The following is a 22,249-nucleotide window of genomic DNA, read 5'->3' on the forward strand; positions in this document are numbered from 1 at the left end:
CAATTTGAAAAAGTAATACTCAGTGCTTTCTGAATATAATGTATTTAAATTAGTTCAACTGTGTATCTGAGGCCAATTTAGGTACACAAAAGAAAAGATTAAGAACTTAGTGTAGGAAATACAGGCCAAAATTTAGTGATAAATGCTTCCTCAACTGCTGAGGCAACACCATTTCATAAAATTACTTATCAACAAATCAACATAAACCACCTATCCAGAGCTCCTTGAATATAAACTTGATTCATCAGGAGGCACAGTCCACTTTTTACAAAGGAATAACTGCTGAGTGTGATAACTGAGCCCAAAAATCCAATCATAAATAAAATTAACTAAAGAAGCAGAATTCACCTTCAGGCTTAAACATTCTTCTCTAGGTAAATCTACCTTGTAAGTACAACAAAGAGAAAAGAAAGGTGAGAAGCAAGCAAAATAGGAAGACAGAGGGAGAAGGGAAATATGGACCAATCTAAACTAAAACCAAGGAATAATTAATCTCTCCCAGGAATAGTTTTTAACTATCATTTTCTCTCTTGTGTTGCAAATATAATGCCATTACACTACACCTACTCACCATGAGTCAAATATACATGCCTATAGTTTAACAAGTATGATTCAAGAAACACTGTGGGCTTCTATATTCCCCTTTGCCCTTTTCACAAGAGCAGTATTAAGAGAAGGTGGACAAAGAAAGTATCGCAACAGATACCTACCATTGCTCACCATCCGCCTGGCTACTTCCCACAAAACAAGTCCAAAGGCCCAAATATCGACCCTCTTGTAAGAATCAAAACAATCCACCTGGATGGTTTCATCTAGAACTTCAGGGGCCATGTAGCGCTTGGTGCCCACACGGGGGTTGTTCCCCACATCAAGTTGATTAGTACTCTGGGAATGCATGACTGCCAGGCCTAAAAGGAAGAAGATAACAGTGGAATTAGCTCACTTCCTTTCTCACAGAGGGCCACCCCAATCAAAAGCTCCCTCTGGTGGTATGTGTGGTGACTGCTGGGTTACACTCAGTCCCTGGAATACTCCTAGTGGTGATTTTGGGAGAGGAGGAAAGGACTGATGCCAGAAATACTATGAGGCTACCAGATTAACATATAAACCTCTAGGAGATAAAAAGTTTTGGACAAATGGCAGGTCAATGCAGCAAAGCAGCACAAGGTCAGTGTTTCAAGTCTACAGGAAAACAGGCTCACATGGAGCTTAACACAAAGCAAATTAAGCTCTCAAGCTCCACCACTGCTCCCACTAGTCTCCAAACACAAATTTCCAATAGCATGAGACAGAGCCTCTGAGGTAATTTATCACCACATAAATGGCAGGCTGCAGTGGGCACTGCTGCACCCTTGACAGAGAGCTGCTCCTCTGGGTATCAAGGCTGAGCAAACCCACAGGCCTTTCTCCAGAATCACAGGAACAGACAGCCCTGGCCTGGACCTCAATTCAAAGCACATCTCACACTTGTGGCTCTGAAACACTTCAACCATGGCTCATGTCAGAATTCCTCAGTCAATTAGAGACCTGGTATCCCTTATGAGCCAGTGGGAATAAACAGATTCATGCATGGTTTATTTAAGGATGGAATTACTTATTGGTTCATATACAGAACAACTATGAATGCTTCCTGTAACATTCAATATAATAAAAAGTGCCAAAGTGAAGTAAGCTGCCCCTGTAAACTTTGGCAATCCAAAGATCCTCTGGAAATCCCTCAAACTATCTTTGGAGAATGCTCCTCCTCCCACTCCATGGCTTTAATCTATGGGATGATGACTCCATAGGATGCCCAGAAGACTGCACCTGTTATCTCACCCTTAATAATTAGCAAAGACAGTGGCAACTGCCTTCAACTAAAGCAGACTGGCTCCTCTTTCTCCAATCTTTGTAATCAACTCCAAGATTCTATGACCATCATGAACATTTCTCAAATCATATACACCCACCCACCATTTCCAGAACCAGTCATCTGGCAAAATTTTATCAAATTTTGAACCTAGATGTTGAGGATTAAAAGTGGTTATAACACTTTTTAAATCCATTTGTATGCTTGAATTTTTGGGGTTTTTTGTTTTGTTTTTTTCTGTTTTATGAGACAGGGTCTTGCTATATAGTTCAGGCTAGCCATGAATTCACTATGTAGCCCAGGCTGGCCTCAAACTCACAGCAATCCTCCTGCCTCGGCCTCCTGAGTGCTGGGATTACAGGGGTGCACCACCATGCCAAGCTTGAACTTTTATATAATAAAAAGTTCCAGAAAAATGGAAAACTGGTCTGTAGGCAGTATTAATAATAGAACATTATTTCTAATGAGTGACCCTTAACTTCTGGGCATGATGTAAAAATTATATACAAATTATGGGCTTATACAAGTTGTTTTCTACAGTACATTATCAATCACTTGAAAAAAGGATTCCAGAGCACAGATTTTTACACAACTCGGGTATCTAAGTGAAAAGCTACAAAATTTGTTAGCTGAGCCTCACCTCCACTGAGCCCCATAACCAAAGCCAAGAGCTGCCTCACTCTGTCCATCCTCCCCCAACCATGAGATCTTAACAGCAGCTACTGTTTCCATCTTTATTACTCGCAGTGTTTACAATGATTTCTGAGTCCCACCTCAATCCTGTGAGGTAGGTCCAACTGTTTTTTGGTTAGATGAGTAATACATGAACACATAATTATGAAAGTTTCCAACAACGCAGAGGTTTGGTACATGGCATCAAATGCTGGAATCCCTCTTGGGTAAGGTCCCAACCCTTGTTCTGAGCATAAACAGTGTCAGCACTTTGGCTGGATAAACTGACTTGTGCAAAAATACAGTATAAATATTAGCAAAAGTCAGAATCCCAACCCAAATCACTATGGCTCTAGAAGCTATGACATAAATCATAAAAGTCTACACCACAGCTAAAGTGACTGTGAAAGGCTTTAGAATCATGCTCTTACATGTGGGAAACACTGTAAAATAATTTCTCATCATGAACACTAATACTTTCCAGGTATTCAAAGGAAGGAAATTTTCCCAACATGTCAAATTCCATCATTAAAAACAAAAACAAATTTTATTATTTACATAATGAAAGTTAATTTTGCCTAAACCTTTATCAGCCTAATTTTTTTTTCAATATTAGGGGTTGAACCCAGGGTTTTCACGCTGAACTACATCCCCAGCCCTTTTTTATTTTTTTAATTTTAAGACAGGGTCTTGATAAGTCACTAAGTTGTCTAGGTTAGGGTTTAAATTGAGATCCTCCAGCCTTAGTCTCCCTGAATGCTGGGGTTACAGGCATGTGCCACCATGCCCAGTTGTAAAACATTTTTAATCACAATAAATGAGGACTCTCAATAGTCCATAGAAATGATGACTAATAATTACAACTTATTTCTTATTAGCACAATTATTCAGCCAATATTTTAAAGCCTAGGGTGAGTATAGTTTTATATACAATGGCACTATACATGAAAATAATTTTATTTATAGATACAATGAGCATTATCCTAACATAAAAATGAGGTACTTCAGCAAGGCAAAGGGTTAACTACTTTGAGAGTTATTTTCCTCCTCAAATTGATTAATTTGTCTTGGCAATAGAAGAATGATTTTAGAAACCTTTTTAAAAAAAAAAAAGACAAAACCATTCCACAGAATATGTAGTTGTGCCCCTATTTCATGTGAGCTTTGTGAAATCAAAATGTAACGGGGGCCGGGGATTTAGCTCAGTGGTTTCATCGCCTGTTGCGCAAGCACAAGGACCCAAGTTCGATCCCCGGTACCAAAAAAAAAAAAAGTAACAGTATTGTCCACAACAGTATTGTCCGTCTCCGATGGTGGGGCAGGGACCAACCGAATGAGCCTGAAGTGACTTTCCAGAGTACTGAGGGAGTCTGTAGAGATTCGGAATTTACAACATTTGTCGAACTCTAAGAATGTACCTAAGATTTATATATTTCATCATACGTAAATTTTACCTGGAAAGAAGAAAAGAATAAACAAGTAAGGTACTTTAGTTAATGGTACACTAGTATGGGTGTTGAAGTCATTAGAGGAAAAGGTTCTTTTGTTTGCAACTTACTTTGAGCTGTATCAAACATTAAGATGAGCTGATGGATGGACAGATACATGACAAAACAGTAAAGTGTTACTGGGAAAACATAGGTGGTAGGTGTTGACTACAATGTTGTTTCAAATTTTTGTTTGAAGATTTTTGTAACATATTAGAAAAAAGAGGTACATCCTGGCTGGATATTGTAATATGACAATGGTTAAAATTGGTAAGTTTTAAGTATTTTTAAAAATTTACCCAAATCTGCTATGCAACACTGTCCATTCTTCTTCACTAGGATATTTTTGCTCTTTAAATCTCGATGGGCAATGGCTGGTTTCCCTTGGGTCCCAAATATCTCTATGTGCAAATGTGCAAGACCACTCGCTATGGACAGCACTATTCGAAGGCAGCTAACTGTATCCAGAGTAGTGAGCTGAAGATAGTCGTACAACGATCCCATTTCATGGTAATGCGTAATTAACCACAACTGGGTGCTGGAGTGTCTTGACGTCATGTCTGAAGCAATGAAACCTAGAGACCAAGAACAAAATTAACACACATTAAATTCACATTGGAATTTTCTGTATCCTAAATAGTCACACTATAGAAATCATCTATAGCAAGAAATAAAGAATATTAATCAACTTCCATGAGAGGTTTATAGAAGCTACAGAAAAAACAACAGAATTCATTCCTTAAAAGGAGACAATTAATATAAAATGTTGTATTACTTTCTAAGTAATCTTTCAATGTTTTTACATTGTATTAAGATTCAGATAGGCGGGCCTGGGATTTAGTTCAGTGGTTCTGCCGCCTGCCTCGAAAGCGAAAAGTCCCGAGTTCAATCCCCAGTACCAAAAAAAAGATTCAGATAGGATTAATTCCATTGCACTCCCCCACAGTGACAGTGCCCAACTCTTCATCATGTTGATCTTCCCAGCACAGATCATTCAACCACCACCGCCCCCCCAAAAAAGGCCTGGAACGTGGATAGCTGTATGCTAGTCCCAACTCTGCTTACAGTTTAGAGTAGGCAGTTCATGTAGGCTCTCTCAGATGCAAAATAAAGGGATGAGTTTTATAAACTAATTAACTGATTCATCAAATAAAGCAACTGATTGAATATATTTAGCATTTATGATGCTTTGTCCACCACACAGAAAAACCACAGTGATAATGCTTTTTGGCTAAAAAAGACATATAAAAATGAAAAACAATATGATGTGAAAATTACTGTAATATTTATCTACAAGAGACAGCATGAGCCCAGAGTAGGGAATAACAATAATCTGGTCTAGTTTTACAATCAAGAAGTGACAACTGAACTGGTCTGGAAGAGAAGTGAAAACTCTTTTACATCTGAGGAAACTTTTGAACACGATAAAGGAATAAAGCATCACTTTAAAAAAATTAAATTGCTATTGTATATCGGTGTGGCCTCTGCTGATTTCTTCCCTCAAGGGAGAGGGCCGGTGATTAAACAAATAATAAGCACATTCTTTTATTGCCTCACCTTCCCCTCACCCTCTAGGTCTTAAAAGATTTTGTCCAGTTAATTATGTTCTGAACCTTCAGGAAAAATGACTTCTAAACAAGGAAGATTTTTTTCAACGTGTATGTCTTGAGTGTGAATGATATATTTGCTTCTCCAGGCTGGAGCACTTGTATGGGAAATGTGTGCTTTGATCTTATTGTTAGTAGAGGATGCACAGGCACCCAAAGGTTAAAACTCTGGTGATGCTCCAGGAACCAGGTAATGTGACAGCTGAGGTGTGAAGCCACTGCACAGCACAGCTGATGAGAGGACTGCGGCTCGGAGCACTACTGCTGGGTAACATCCTGGCCCCACCACACCCAAACTGGGTGATCTTGCCTACTTCATGTAATCTCTATCTCACCTTCCTCCTTTGTGAGATAAGGATAATATTAACATATCTCAAAGGGTAACTGAGAAAAGAAGAGGTATATAGCAGGTAAAATACTCAACATGATGCCTAAAACACAGGGAAAAATGTTCAAGAATACCTGACCATTGGTATATTTTAAATAGCCCAGAATTCAATAACCAATATAAGAACTTGGCAATTTATTTTTCATGGGTAGTTTACTTTCTATTGGTCTCAAGAAGTTCAATGAATAAGCAGTCAGGTAGTACCTTTTGAAAGTATGAGACAATTTTGGAGTTGGAGGGTGAAAAGAAATAGCGGGTGATCAAGAATAACATGAACAAGGACAAAGAAACCTATATGTTTGTGGCAGTTCCAAGGTATGGGATGTATTGGTGGTAGCGGAATGTGGACATATTTGTAGGTAGAGCTTAGGACACTCCTTGGAGAGACAAGAGAGAGTCCTGAGTTTGGGCACAGAAGTTATTTATGTTACACTCCATTTGGGAGCCATCAGACACTATGATCCCCAAAGCAAGACACTTCTGTGTGAAGCGAGGTACTAGAAGTGGGAAACTGGCAGTGCAGTACAAGTGAGGAGGGACAGGTGATGACTAGGGCCTCAGAAGTAAGGAAAATGGAAAAACCATCAGCCAAATTTCAAACAATTCTGAAATGAAACATCAACACCCCACCATTGAAGCAAAGCTTTGGGAGCATCACCAAACCATCATTTAGTGACAACTTGACTCAGATTGAAATACTAAATTGATAGTAGTGAAATAGAAATAAACTTTGACAAGGGTCTTCCTATAAGCCAGACTTAGTCCAGTAACCATAAAGTGGCCAACATGATCCTGCATAGTAGGGTACAAACTGCATATGCACTATTAAAGAAGCACTCAGGTAGCATTCACCATGCACCTATTAGTATAAGCATATTTACAGAAAATATTCAAAACTGTAGACATCAATGGGCCCAAGGAACATGTTCACCCTTTATACTGTCATAGCAAGATTTCAGTGGGCACTTTACATATTTCACAAATGTTGCTAAGTTTTAGTTTCCAAATTAAAATGTATGCTGAATCCTGCTGTAAATCTGGTCTTTTAAAAATGATGCCTAGTTTGAGGGAATGTGCATTTAATTACGATGTCCCTGGGAGCTGTGAATCTCTAGGAAAGAGTCCAAAGATCTTTCTTAGTTTGATTCAAGTAATAAATATTCAAAAAGGGTGGGGTAAGTAGAACAACCCATGAAGCCTTGAAGTGAACAATACGGGGCAAATTTTTGTTGTTTAAGTAACGATCTGCAGATGTAGGAATAAGAATGAGCAATAACAGATTTCCTTTTCCTCATCCAGAGAATCTTACAACTTAACTTGTTTGCAGATTTAAATAAGAAATTGATGTTAAAAGAAAATTAAGCAGCATATAAGTGCTGAGTATCCCTATACTGCTTTCAGGAGAGACCTTCAAATTCACACGCAGCAAACCAGAGAGGGCAAGGTGGGCAATCATCTCTGCCTCAATAAATCAGTGAGGGGCTTATCCTGTACTTACCTAAAATATTTTCATGCCTCAGCATCACAGTGTTGTATAGTTCTGTTTCCCTGAACCACGACTTCTCATCCCGGGAGGAGAAGATCTTCACAGCAACATTTTCCCCTTGCCAACTGCCCCTCCACACCTCACCATACCTGCCTTTCCCTGTGGAAAACAAAACAGAAGTGACTCCTCTGGAAGGCAGACAGACAAGAGGCAGCTGGCTGGAAAGGCTTCTAAGAATGATCCAATGAACCTAGTGCTTATTGCTCTCAATCCCTCCCATTAGCTGCTGGAGAAACACATTTGGGGGATATAAATACCACAATCTTTTGCCTGTAAAGATATTAAAAAATAACAAAAGAAAAATAAGATACAACCTCCCATAGCCAGCCACCATATAGTGATAAAAAATTGTCTTCTGTCTCTGCATTGTACAATTAGCTGTTAATCACTGAGTTTACATTTAAATTCCTTTACTGAAAGGTATAAAATGCATATGCTTTTTAAAAACACATAAAATTAGTAAAACTTAGAGTATGGTACAGATTATTAAATTTCAATGTGTTGTGCTGAAAGCCAAATGAAGTGTATCTTGCTGAGTCAAATGGCTTCCTTGGTTCCTTCCCCTTCTTCAGAATCAACAGAAGCATTTTCTAGGCCTACAGATCTGAATTACATATGCATTTTTTCACAAAGGAAACTATTAAGTTTGAGATGTGTGTTCTGGGGATTAAAAACAAAACAACAAAATACACTGCTATGTAGGAGATCAGCAAGCATGTTACCACTATCCCTAAAGGATTTCTTGGCAGAGGATATATTTCTAAAGAGGATTTGCAAAGTCTTAAATACATAATCCCAGAACAGTTCTGATTTCTGACATTGGTCATGGGTATATGTGATGGCACAAATGGGCTATCCTAAAAAGGCCCCTTGGAAAACATAATCTGAAAAATGTGGTGACTTTAGTTGCAATCTGACCTGTCTGGTGTATGGCCTTCCTCTTGTAGCAACCACACACTTGTCAACCTGTCAACAACATGCTCCCTCTTCCATTCTTCTCTTTAATTATAGGTAGGGGTGATCAAGGAGGTTAGAAGGAGAAGGTAATTACCTCGAGAGACTATGGGGATCAACAGGGGTATAATCAGCCTGGAGAGCAAGGCAGCAGGAGACAAAACTGCAGGGCAGTGGGGCTTTCTGCCCAGGCAAGTGGCTGCTGGGATCACAGGGCTGTACTAAGCAGCTGCAGCACCACCTGCATCTGCATATGCAGTGATATACTGAGCCACTGAGAACCCCCATGTGGAGAAACAGGACATCCCTGACAAGAATCTATATCCCTAAAAAATACCAATGATTAATCCAAAACCTGTTAAATGGGGCTGATAAGTGCTTCTTGTGAGCTGCTGTCAGGCCACACAAATACTGTTTAATACAGGATTCATTTTACTCACTCATAACAATTGCTCAGCACTTGCAACTCGAGATGAGGGCTACTGCTAAGATACTACAAAATTATATGCTAAGCTTCTCCTGCTTTGGCTTCATTGTATATCTTTATTTTCTCTTTGTTTTCATTTTTTCATTCAGAAGGTGGGAAAATATCCTAATGAACTGTTGTTATAAATCCTTTGTTCTTTTTTTTTTTTTTTTTTTTTAAGAAAGCAAGAGATGCACAGCAGGGTAAATAGAATTAAGATAGAAAATTATTTCATTGGTTTTCAACTGCTTTAAAGTTGTCAAGTGCTTTTTTGCAAATGCAACCATGTACAAAAACCACAAAACAAAAGCAGAGCTACACGGAGCCCCACAAAGGAGATTCCCCAAGGCATCTGAAATTTGGGGGTTCCTTAGCATCATCTGGAAATGACAGACCTACTCCAGCTTCCCATGCTTGTGAATCAAAAATGATAACACCCTATCCATGTAGTTTATCACATACATTTTTTTTCAAAATTGTATCACATCAACACTAACTACAGGCTTCTGAAATGGCACTGTTTGCATTAAAATCTTTAGCGCGAACCCAACAAAATGTAGTAACTCATTTACACTATTTTTGAAAATGCTAAGAATATCTACAGAACCAGAAACTGTATACATTTGCAAAGGTACAGTATTACTTTTCACTTTGGATCCTGGCTGTAATATCTGCGGACAGAGTTCGGGGTGTGGTGCAGCCCCATGAATGATGAGTGGCCTCGGGACTGGCGGACAGAGGGTTGGCAAGACGAGTACATGACCCCCTTCATCTTCCTCCTACCAGCACACAGGCACTCTTGTCCATAATCAAATAGAATCCTAGTTAGTACAAGAAGGCAACTGTGGTTGTTCATAATGAGCACATCTGGGGCTCCTCCGTCTCTATTTACTCTATTTTTAGCTGACCTAGAGAAAAGGCAACAAAGACCCTGCCCATCAGCCACAGGCCATACTCCATACAGGGCTCCCTCCATACTCTGTCCATCCCCTTTCCTTCTACTGAGGCTGGGAATGTCCCACTTTCCATGAAAACTCAAAGAAAATCTGGAAAGGAGAAGCAAGTGGTGGAGCCAGCTTATGCGGACCAGCCTTCTCCCCAAAAGGAAGAGCTGGGAGGGCCAGAACAATGAAGCCCAACCCAAAGGAGTGCTCAGCAGTGGGCGGACAGTGTGGAGATGGTGCCAAGCCACTACAGGTGTGGCAGCAGCCATCCAGCAGAAGGAGAAATTAATGAAAAGCACTGCGCCACTTGCAAATATCTACCCACTACATAAAACAAATAAAAATTAGGCCTTTAAACCAGCCATGGTGCCACATACCTGTAATCTCAGCACTTAGGATGCTGAGGCAGGAGGATTACATGAGTATGAGAATTTGAGGCCAGCCTGGGCTCCATAGTGAGTTCAAGGCCAGCGTGAACCACAAAGTGAGACCCTGTCTCAACCAAAGCCCAAAACAACAAAAAAACCCACCAAAAAACTCCAGCAAAATCAAAACAAATACAGCAGATCCTTGACTTACAAACTCAATTCATACCTGGGGCTGGTTGTAACTCAAGTTGGTCAATTGCCTTCAAAGTCTCTCTCCTGTATAATTTTAGGCCACACTTTCTCCCAAGCAGATCTCAGTACCCTTAGAGAGACGTTGGCCCAGGATTTCTCAAGTAAACCCACGCAGGAAACAATGTTGTAATGTTCCTTCCAGAACTCTCTAAGGGTTAAATCTGTAACTGATACCATCTGGAAGCACAAGTGGCTGGCGTTCAGGTTGTAACTCAAGACTTTGTTCATAAATTAAAACTAAAATTCTGATCATAACTCAAATGTTTGTATGCCAGGCCGGTTGTAAATCAAGGGTCCACTGTATATGGAAAGGTAGTAAGCTTAAAGCTGAAAAAGTGGCATGAACTATACACACACCATGATTATATCAAATATTATAGGAATATTAAAATGTATTCCTATATGGGGAAAATGAGAGCCCTTAAAAATGTATATATGCTCTTGCTTTTAAACATCAATAATAATTATATGTATTTACCATTATTTATTGTAAAAGGAAGGGAAGAATGAGAAAGACTGGAGAATTGTAACAACTTTACTGTCCAATAGCCTACTTACCTCAGGTCATTCAATACCTATGGTCAAAAACGCCTTAACATTTCCTAGCATACTAAAGGGTCTATTTGCAACTCAAAGCTTTTGACCAGGCATTCTCTACACTAATTAATGACAATTTGCTTGACAAGAGATTCAACAAATTCAGGGGTTCAAACACAGAGACTCAAAGATCCTATCCCATAGTTTAGTAAGCTACTCACACCAAAAAGTGCTTACAGCAGCATCTCCTGAGTTTACTCAGGAAACAAAAGGCAACAAAAAGCAGATCTTACAAGTTCCATCCCACTATACAACAACAGTTAACAGTGCAGGGTACCCAGAAAGGAAAGGAAAAAAGAATTACCGACACACTCCAACAGGGTAATCTGCCGAGCCACTGTTCTTTGTACCAGAAAAGGAAGACCAGACCCACTTCCTGATGTACACGAATGATCCAATAAATCCTGTGGTTTAAGACAAGGAGAAAGAGAGACTATTGAGCAGTAGTAGCTTGTGGTTTAGTCCTACTACCATGGGTGCTGCTGTAACTCACAGGGAGGGGAGAGACCCCGTCACATGGGCTGTTAGCATGTCTAGAGAGTTCCACCAGAAGAAAGATGGGGTTTTTTCATAGGAAAACGAGACATCAGCTCTTTGCATAATATATGGTATGTTCTCTTGAAGGGTCAATAGTCCTTCCAATAGTTTTAGAATAAAATATATAAAGAAGTGGAGCAAAGATGAAGATGAAACTAAGAAAGTTCAAGAAGCAATACTGAGCACAAGGGGAAGCAGCAGAAAGAACAGCAGGTGAAAAGGGGTGAGCAGAGTCCTTCAACTTCAAGTCCTGGGTATAATTTACCATATTCTGCTATGTTCATTAAGTATCTATCAAACAATCCACTTTAGCTGTCATACCAACTAAGGAAGTCTAATTAGGAACAAACAAATTAGAAATACAAAAAACAGCTCTGATGTTTGTAGTGGAAAGACTGCGATAACCATGTGGATCATTAAATTGGCACACTCAGGATGAGCTCCCTGGATAGAGGTTACCTGTTAGGTTGGTGAGGACCAAAAGGGTCATTAAATAAATACCTTATCATTTCTTAATTTGAAGCACTCACAAGTGAGAAAAGAAAAACCAGAGTCCTATGAATGAACGTGTTGGCAAAACATTCCTGATTAGTTCATGCAAAAACAATTTTCTTCTTATTTTCAGGGCAAGCCAAGAGACAGAAGTCTTTTGGTATCAGGCAAGGATTATCTATAATAATACTGTGCCCATGGCGACAGTGTATGCTTGCAGTAACAGTGAGCTAACATTCCCCAAAGCTCTTCCTTTCTCCAATATTTTAGCTGACCTATTAAAGCAATACACTGATTTCCATGAATTTCATCTTCTTTCACTTCCTCTGAGAATGACTGCTAAATAGTATTGATTGGCATAATTACCAAAAGCTGAATATCCAGTGGAGAAAATTCAGAACCTTGAAAACTATCAAAGGAGTCAGGCACAGTGGCACACTCCTATAATCATAGCTACTCAGGAGGCTGAAGCAGCAGCATGGAAAATTTGAGGCTAACCTGGGAAACTCAGGGAGATACTATCTCAAAATGAAATGTAAAAAGGGTGGGGCTGCTGGTACAGTACTCCTAAATTCAATCCCCAGTACCACCAAAAAAAAAAAAAAGAAAGAAAAAGAACAACACAGATAATCAACAAGAAAAGAAAATGTAGAATTATTTACCTAAGCATTCTGTCTTGCTATTTTCCTACCTCCATTCATTCCATTTTTAGAAGAATAATTTTGCAAATTAAAATATTAAAATTCAATGTGTTGCTTTTTCATAATGTATAATTTTAATGCTAAACCCACTTCATAGATGGGGGGAATCAACAAAAGACTAATAAACATCTACCTCAATTCACGGATCCTAATAGTTCTTTTGTAGGGTAAATGAGAGGTTCTGTAAGAGTATGTACTTTGTTGAATCATATAAGTGAGTATATTGCTTAAATAAGCAAGTATAGAGACAAATAATGACACCTTGTTTTAAAAATTGTGTTTACTATGTTTTTATATCATGATATACTATCATCTGACATGGCTTTATTTAGAAGACTGTTTTGGCATACACTTTCCTTCCTCTTTCAAAATCTTAAGAGCTTTTTAAATGGTAATTTATACTAGATATTCCAATTATTACCTTTGGTAATTAGTTATATTAGCAGCTCTGAGGAACAAAGTCCTGATTAATCTATTTTAGAATTTTGTTTGCTGAAGCTTTGTCAGGATTCATCTTCACATCTTCTTGTTATTAACTCAGTAAACTCATTTAATTTTCTTTAAAGTTTGGAATAGACTTCTGAGTAGATGTCTAATGAAAAATTCTGTTTCTCTACTTTTCAAAGTAGAACTCCTTATATCTCCTGCTGTAGGTTCCACAGCAGCGCATTTTAAATAGATAAAAGGAAGCTACATGAGATTACTTCCTCCTTTTTCATTCAAAAAGTACATGTGACTGGTAGCCCTGTGATGAGCCGGGCAGTAGCGTGAGATGTCTCCCAGTCAAGTTAGCCATCACCAAGCATTCTGCCTGCTCACAAAGGGAGGGCCAGCTGCTGTCCAGGTGCAACACCTGAGGTGCCAAGATGGCCACTGGCCAGGGTACATCTTCCTGGGCAGAAAGGAAACTGCTAGGCAAGAAAAGTGCAGAACACCCTCAGACACCTTCGCCATGCTGTCCAACGCAGCAAGACTTAATATGAGATGTTTTGGATGATACACAGGCATGGTAAGAAATAACTCTGAGGAAACTTAGAAGGATGTTACCTTGATTGTTTTTCAATTCAATAGATTATGACAGTTGATTCCATACTGTATGTCTTTCCCACCACTCTAACACCCTCAAATCTTTGCCTTTTTCAGAGTAGGCATCAGATTTGGCACAGCATCAATGTAGGATTTTTCTTTTTGCAATTTATGCTAACCTATTTATAATAAGTGATCTGCTCCTCCTATTTAATGTTTAACCTTCCCTTAAAATTAAAAAAAGAGCAATACCAGGGATTAAACCCTAATACTAGGCTTGAGCTCTACCATAAAACTACATCTCCAGACTTTTTTAAGACATGATTTTACACAGTTCCGTAGTCTGGCCTTGAACTTGGGATCCTCCTGCCTCAGCTTCCCAAAGTGCTAGTATCACAGGTTGTACCATCATGCCCAGGTCTTTTGGTAACTTTTAAATATTTGTTTTGTAAAATGTTAATTTTAGAGCCAGCTTTGGTGGCATACACCTGTTATCTCAGCTACTCAATAGGCTGAGACAGGAAGATCACAAGTTTGAGGCCAGCCTAGGCAATTGAGATCTTGGCTCAAAATTTTTAAAATATAAAAAAATTAAGGGGCAAGGAGTGTAGCATGAATCTATCATTTAAAAGCATACAAAAGAGTGATTTTTAAATGTATAAAGACAATGGTTTCTACGTTGAATAAGTAAACTCTGGCTAATTTGACATACTGTAAATGTAAAAAACACAAATTTTTGAAAATTTAGCTAAAAAATGTAAAATGTCTCATTAATATTTTTATGTTAAAATGATAAAAATTATATATGTTGGGTTGAATAGATAGTTAAAATTAAATTTACCCTTTTTTGTTTGTGTGTTATTTTACTTTCTTTGAGGTGGCCGCTAGAAAATTGAAGACTATAAGTGTGGTCACATATCCTATTGGTTGGCAGTGTATTGCACTCCACAAGGGGGCAGCACGGGAGCATGGGAAATTTAATAGCTGCTTTTTTGGATGTCAAGTTTTAAAGTCTTAAATTATAGGGTGTTGAAATAATCTAGAAGGGAAATTGATTTTTAATATTAAGCAAAAGAAAAGCACTTTTATTACTAAAAATAGAGCAATTGAATACCACCAATTCTAAGCCTTTCAAAATTGCAGGCAGCCAACCACCCTTTGTCCCTTTTCCCTTAATCCCAAAAGAAAACTACTAAGAATCTACTTAAATATATCCCCTCTCTCCTTTTGATGTCTGTCTAAAATGATGTCCTCATGTAAAGGAGATTATGCAAGTTTTACCAGATGCTTGCTTAGGAGGTAAGTGACCAATGGCACGTGGCTGCATTGTCCCTGCCCTTCCAGCTTTTCATGCCCAAAAAAGAAAGTGTCCACAGCCATCGCTGGTGTACTGAGACTGTCACAAACTCACTGCTAAAGTGCTGTCTCCAACATTGGTGGTGATGAGCCCTTCGATGGTGCCGTACTCCACATCCCTGGGATTGAGGCGTTCTTGGTTGCGCCTTTTAAATTTTCGGAGAGCAACTCCCAGTAGGCAAGCTAGAAGGCATACTGCAAACACTACAGAGAGAATAATGAGGCCGACCTCCAAGTGGAAGTTCTGTGTTCCTGGGAAGGATTTCCCTGGAGATGGAGAGAAAAGGGGAATTAGCCACCAGGAGCACTGTTTACTTACTACTCAGTATAACCAATACTCTAAGAAGCAGCTCCTGATCCTCACCACATGGTCGAACAAGTTATAAAGTGTTAAAACTAAAATACTTCCTACTACCTGGCCAACGGCCCAACCATTAAATCATTATTAGACAACGGGAGTTTGAAAAAATTCTACTGAGAATCAACTGCATTAATGCATGTATGTAAAAATGCTTTTACAATATAAAGTACCATACAAATCTTGATATTACTTTTATTAACTTGGATTTGATATGTAAAGATGTTTTATAATCAAGCCCTCACAGACAGACACTATCCTATAATATTCCTATGAGAAAGTGCTAGCAGAGTTAAAACTGCATTACTCCATCTGTGCCCTCTTCAATTTCTCTTGGTTATGTATGGTACAATCCTCATTGAGCTTGCATCACAGTTTCTGTCTAGGACCCTCTCCATTCATTTGTGCATTTATTCACTTATTCAAGTAGCCATTCATGGATTTACTCCCTCATCCTGGCATTATTACTTTACCCATTCAAACACAGGTACATGCACTCAAATACTTCACACTCATAACTTGAGCAAATATTTACAAAGGCTTTCTACTTTCCTAGTCAGCTAAACCAAAAATCTCTTTATTGGATGGTGAAGGTCCATAAAATAGTCTCCCCCAAGAAAATAACCACCTCTGAATTTCAGGCCTTTTCATGGTAATATGCCACCAAGTCCTATTCTTCCCTACATGTGCTTTACCTATTTCCATGTTCCTAATCCCTTCAGCAATCCACTCTCGAGCCAAATTTCCTTTATATATATTCCTGTACCTTTCTAATCCCAAATAATCAATGACTTGGAAAAGATGACATTCCATATCATTTGCATGATAAAATATTAAAACAAGCAAATACAATTAAATTGTAAATATCATAGCCTCTCGGATTAGAAGAAATTCTTTAAATAAAGAAAATAAATTTTCTGTTAAAACTTAGAGGCTAGCAGAATATTCTGCAGATGAGGAACTTTGTATGATTAATATTGTAATGTTTGTCAGGATGCAGGCATTTCTTCATGGCCGTTTATTCAATTGGTAAAAAGTTGACTCAAAGTATAAGGGAAGGGTCCCCTTAATTTTAACTATTTTAAGTATTTGATCTCTTTCTTTAAAATATTTTTTATGCTTATGAAATTTAACATTTTTTATCTGCCTTAAGGTTATCACTGCAACTTCAAAATTGCTACAACGTGATCTATCAGTTTTTTCATTTTTTTACCTCCTTCCTGATATCTGGTATTTCTAGCAGCGAATGTTCCTAGTAGCCTGTCTTACTCCACTTTTTGTTTTTTCTTCTTTCATGAGTGCACTATCAAATAATTATACCTATTAAAAATGTACTACATATTAAGTAAATAAATTTGACTTGGAGGAGTCTGTTAATATTTGTAAGGATCTGAGATAGCAATTTAGGGCTCATTTTACAGGGAAACAATTTCAGAGGAGGACTGGTTTCTAGTGGATATGGAATCCACAGTGAGCACATGAGGGAGAAGGTTCCACATAAACTCCATGGCTCATGCAAAAATCCCATCTGGCTTCAACAGTAGATGGGTAGGAATCAGATCTGGGAGAAGAGGTTCATGAGCTTTTTTTTTCCTTCCTCACACAAAAGAAAAGAAGTTCCATGCAAGCACCAGTCTTGTCTTCCATTTCCTATTCCAAATCCTAGCGATGAGTGTTTACTGAGCAAAATTACTTCAGAAATGATGGAAGACATCATGACCCAGTAACAGACAGTGGGGTAGGGAGCTGTAACCCTGTTTATGGCAACCTAAAGAGAATAGCTGGCCAGCCAATTGGTCTCCAAGATGGATGGACTTCACCTTACTCACTTTCCCAAAGATAGTCATCCTCCTTTTAGATTGCCTTCCCCTGCTCCACCTATAGCAGCCTTCTGTGTGGCCTATCACTGTGGTTCAAATAACAGGAGGAAAGCCATGGGGCCACACAGACATGGGACAGCACTAACAAACCCCTTTATCTAGAACAGAAAAGGACATGGAAACCTTTAGCGGGTAGCTGGGCCGTGATGTTCCTGTTACACCAGTCCCCTTGGCAGCACTCCACAGCTTGGCCAGGTGACGGTGGGGTCTTGCAGGTCATCTTTCCCTGCTCATAGACCTGGAAGCAGCCTTTCTGGTAGACATGGAAGCCGTCGTTGATGCTCAATGAGGAGAAGCACTGCTGGCCTTCACAGTGGTCTTCACTTCCACAGGAGAGGCCTTCACATACACACATGTACAGTTTGGGGTTGACCCTCGGCTTCTCATCTGCAAAGGAGAGAGAAAAAGTAAAAAATAAACCACTTGCATGAGTTTAACCCCTACTGGATGAATGGGAAGTTTCTTCAGGACCATTCCAAGCACATTCTCAGAGCAGAAAGTCATCACCAAGAGCCATTCTGTGGCACTGTCGTTTGACCAACCACCAAGTAATAATCACTTCTCAATCTAGGAATACATTTATATAAGCTAGGTACCCTCTCCTTTAGATCCCATGAAGCCAGAGATGAGATATCATCTGTCAACAGACTTCTGACAATGAGTTTCTCCTGCTCTCTCTCAATTCTTATATCAAATAAAATGTTTTACTGGAACATAATATTCATCACCAATATTTTATATAAAAATGGCTCCTAAATATATGGCACTTGTTAACACCAGTTCCTGCTAGCTCTGCATAACAAATAAAACAAGCAATGGTGATTTTCCTGCTTTAGAATCTGCTTCAAAAATAACTGTTGTATTAATAAGAATTTTCAAAGATGTGATCTATAGCTACAAATCCATGTTGTCAACATTTCCAGCTAGATGCCTAGGCTAACTTTTTTTTAGTACCAGGGATAGAACTCGAGATCTTGTGCTTGCAAGGCAGAATCCCTGGCCCTAACTTTTTAAAAGAGTAACACAGAAGTTTTTCCATTGGTTAAAATGGGAATTAATAACTTCTCTAGAATTTTCAACTGGCAGAAAAAGAACTTGACAGCAAATATCCAGAATGAGGGCACAAAGAAACAAAGAGAATTGAATAATGTCTGGACAATAAGGTAACAGGTAGGACCGAAGGAATAGCTTAACATTTGGTGAATTCAAAAAAGCTATGGAAAGAGAGCCAGCAATCTACCATAAGGGAACCAGACCTAATCACATTTCCTAATCACCTCTAAAAACACTTATTTGCAGTTTCATTTTTCACATCCCTTTTTCCCCCTCCCTTGTTGGATGGATTAGTTCAAACTTGCTGGTTCCAACAGTTTTCACCAGTGGGGAAGGAAAGTGAAGATGAAATGTAAACAGCCGCGTCCTACAGGCCAGTGATTATCTGGCCAAGGCCACTGTCCCCAAAGCACTGTTCATATAAGGAAATCCAGCTTTGAGAGCTGCCTCAAGGCCCATGGCTCAGAAAGACTGCTCTCTAATCCTTGAACCCTCAACAGTGGGTCTGTGAGATAACTGCTTCTTTCTTAAAATAACAGGTCGGGTAGCTGTGCTTTCAAGACAAGACCTTAAGGTGAGGTCTTTGAAAATGTCAAGTTCATTTACACAGATTTGTGTGGGTGTGTGTGGCGATGTGGGTTACCTAAAAAAGAGAAAAGTGTTTCTTAATCTTTCTTCTTCCCTCTTCAAAGAAGTGGAAAAATAGTTCACTGCCCACTGTCATGTGGGTTCCTCGTCCCACAGAGTAAGCGCATGCAGACACACAGACACAGCCTTCTATTTATAATTGACTTGCTAGTTCTTTTGAAAACCACAAGGGGCTCATCCAAAAGCAAAGACATGCCTGAAAGCAGAAAATCCAAAATAGCCACTGACAGTGCTATGTATGTCACCAGTTTCACCCCTGAGAATCAAGAGCCCTCAGACATTTTTAATGAGCAAAAATTTTAATGAGCAAAGAGAAAGTCTTTATTGTCCCTGCCCAAAGAAATCCAAGAGAAATTCCAGTACTAATCTATTTCTATGAGGATAAAAAACATATATATCTGCTGACATAATCTAGCAAAAAGTTCACACTTGCCGCAAGAGAGCTGAAAGATAATATTTCTAGGGAGTCTAGACATGCTCACCACTCTTGAATGGCATGAAGCTGAGCTGAGGGCTGCCAACTATGCTGCCCAACAGGTGATGGTTCTTTGGAAGGAAATGGAAGGGTGGGGTGTGAGGGAGTGTTAATGGTGCCATACTGATTTGCTTGTGATCCACAGCAGAGACTCAAAAGACTAATTTTTTAAGACCATCAAATAACACAATTGATACAAATTTCAAACACAAAGATGTATTTTAAAATGCTAAATATTTTTAGAATATCATACATATCCAAGTATAAATCCCTAACAAATTGAAGGTATAAGCCTCTGACACTGGGTTAAGGATGAAGGATTAGTGTTGGTATGAAAATATAAAATGAAAATAAATTAGTAGCAATTTGTGGAGAGAAGAATGTGATTTATTCAGTCTGCTGTACATAAGGTCTACAAGCAACAATAACCAACAAGTAACTCCAGGCTCTAGAGGGACCTCTCATCATTGTTCCTATAGGAATGGGGGGTCCAGGGGCTGGGTGTGAAGCTCCTCAGGAGAGCACATATTTAGCATGCTTGAGGATTCATCTGGTTCAATCTCCAGCATAAAAAGAAATGGATGGTCCAAGATACCAAAGAATTAATGATACTTTATGGTTCTAATTTTAAAATATCAATTTTTCAAAAATAAAATAATAATATTAATTTCTCTAATGTGCTCTCAAGATGAAATATTCTTAAAGTTTCAGTCCAAACTTGTCTCAAGTCCACAGGCACAGGAAGGGACACTGCTTTCCCAGGGTCTCTATTTGACAAGATTTGCATATGGTCTGACAGATACCTGCACTGTGACCTAAAGAATCTGCCAGAATGAACAGCCTCAAGTAGACACTGACTTTAATAAAATTCAACTCACTATACCCTCTTTGCAGTATACACAGGCATGAAGCAACATTGACCTTAATCAGATCTTAATCCCTAAGGGCCATAAACTAATCCAAAGGGATTCATTCATTCATTAAAAACTCTCCTTGAATTTTCTATATACTTCCTATAGTTATACACAGAATACCAGGGGCTGCCTGCCTTTCAGTTAGTAATTTTTTTCAATAAAATGTCAAAAACTAGGATTTCCATATCCTTCCCTCTATACTCAAGACAACGAAAAAGGACATAAAAGCATGGCTGTTAATGACATGTAATAATTAACACAATCTCTGATATGGAGGAACCATGAGCTGAGTCTGGCAATTAGTAATGGGAAAGTAAAAAACCTTCACCAACTTGTTTCCTATTTTGCACTTCACCCAACATTTCATTTGTTTAGACTGTACTTTCTATTTACTTAGCAGAGGCTTTTATGTATTTTTATATACATGCAAATAGAAATGAAGGCCCTAAATTCATAAAAATATAAGAATGACCAGTCATACACACACATCCACACATACATTAGTTCGATGCCATGGCAATCTCACCTGACAGCTGGGGTTAGCAAGGATTATCTGAGATAGGATTACTAACTCAACAAAGAAAGTTGAAGCTAGGTAGTGCCATTTTCAAATATTAATATGCACAATTCTTAAGGGAACACCACAAGTCTCAGAGTGCCCATGACTCACTTTTTCAGTCTTGTCAAATTTAGGAATCATTGTAACATGTGTGGGCCTGTGATATTTTATTTGAGGTGGGTGTGAGGGTGAAGAAGTGTCTTTAAGGGCCACATGGAAGTGCAGGTGGATTCTAATCTATTAAACCATGATACAAATACAATATGGATCACCGAGGAATGGACAATCATGTCCTGCGATGGACTCTCTACAGTACATACAGGAAGCACCGTATCTGATGTGAAGTGCTCTACACTTCCCTGTGCAAATAACCAGGAAGCATCCTAGCAGAAAGCAGCCAGACTACTCCACCTAATTGACATTCATTTAAATAATTCAGTAATTTAAATGTCAAGCCTGAGGTATTCCCTCTCTGTGGTGCTCACCCACATTGTTTGTTCTAGAAGGCACCTCCTGGCATTACTCAGTGTTATGGCTGGCTCCAGTTGCTCTTTGTATCACCAGAACCAGGGGCCATGTGAAACTGCTCCCAGCCTGGGCTGGCTGGGAACAGCTGTGAGTTCTGACCACAAGTGGAGGCTGCCTCCTGGCAGAGACAGAGGCCACCGGGGTGGTGGAGGATTGGGGCTGGCTCTGCAAACCAGAGGCACAGGCTGGGAATCCCAGGAGTCCACCATAGCCAAATCTTTAAAAAGATTTTTCTTGTTCTGGGCAATCCTCAGCTCACCATCTGGACACACCTACTCGGAGACTAATCCCAGACTGGCAGAAGAAGAAGAGGCAGAGCAAAGAGCATCACAGACTTTGTAAGACTGTTTATAGTTTAGGATAATCCTGTACTTCAGAGTAAAAAGTATTCATATTTATGCTTAAGTGGGACTTAGCTATCTAAGCACAATGCTCCATACTTAGCTACCCCACCTGCCCAGTCATGCACTCTAGAATGCTTCAAGGCATCTAAACTGACTCTCAGTCTAAATGGTAAATAAAGCCCCACACTACCCCACTAAGATCTTTGATACAAGACAAATGAGAAAATGCTATATGTAAACCAGCCTAT

At 39.1% G+C, this 22,249-nt stretch overlaps 1 protein-coding gene across 7 annotated transcripts in view; it reads right to left on the reverse strand.

Annotated features, from left to right (window-relative positions):
- The window catches only part of Acvr1 (activin A receptor type 1), a 132,697-nt gene that overhangs the window by 16,850 nt on the left and 93,598 nt on the right, over window positions 1–22,249 (reverse strand). For all 7 annotated transcript variants that reach the window (XM_087199047.1, XM_087199077.1, XM_087199065.1 and 4 more), the window contains 6 exons: window positions 17,604–17,867; window positions 15,298–15,509; window positions 11,435–11,534; window positions 7,502–7,648; window positions 4,308–4,583; window positions 711–908 (listed from right to left, as the gene is read on the reverse strand). In XM_087199047.1, coding sequence (XP_087055173.1) covers window positions 711–908; window positions 4,308–4,583; window positions 7,502–7,648; window positions 11,435–11,534; window positions 15,298–15,509; window positions 17,604–17,867 — 1,197 coding nt within the window. The remainder of the gene's footprint in view (window positions 1–710; window positions 909–4,307; window positions 4,584–7,501; window positions 7,649–11,434; window positions 11,535–15,297; window positions 15,510–17,603; window positions 17,868–22,249) is intronic.

The sequence above is a fragment of the Heterocephalus glaber genome, unplaced genomic scaffold, assembly GCF_053883595.1.
Source record: "Heterocephalus glaber isolate CG9 unplaced genomic scaffold, H.glaber_assembly_v1.0 deba00000347, whole genome shotgun sequence".
NCBI classification, from domain to species: domain Eukaryota; kingdom Metazoa; phylum Chordata; class Mammalia; order Rodentia; family Bathyergidae; genus Heterocephalus; species Heterocephalus glaber.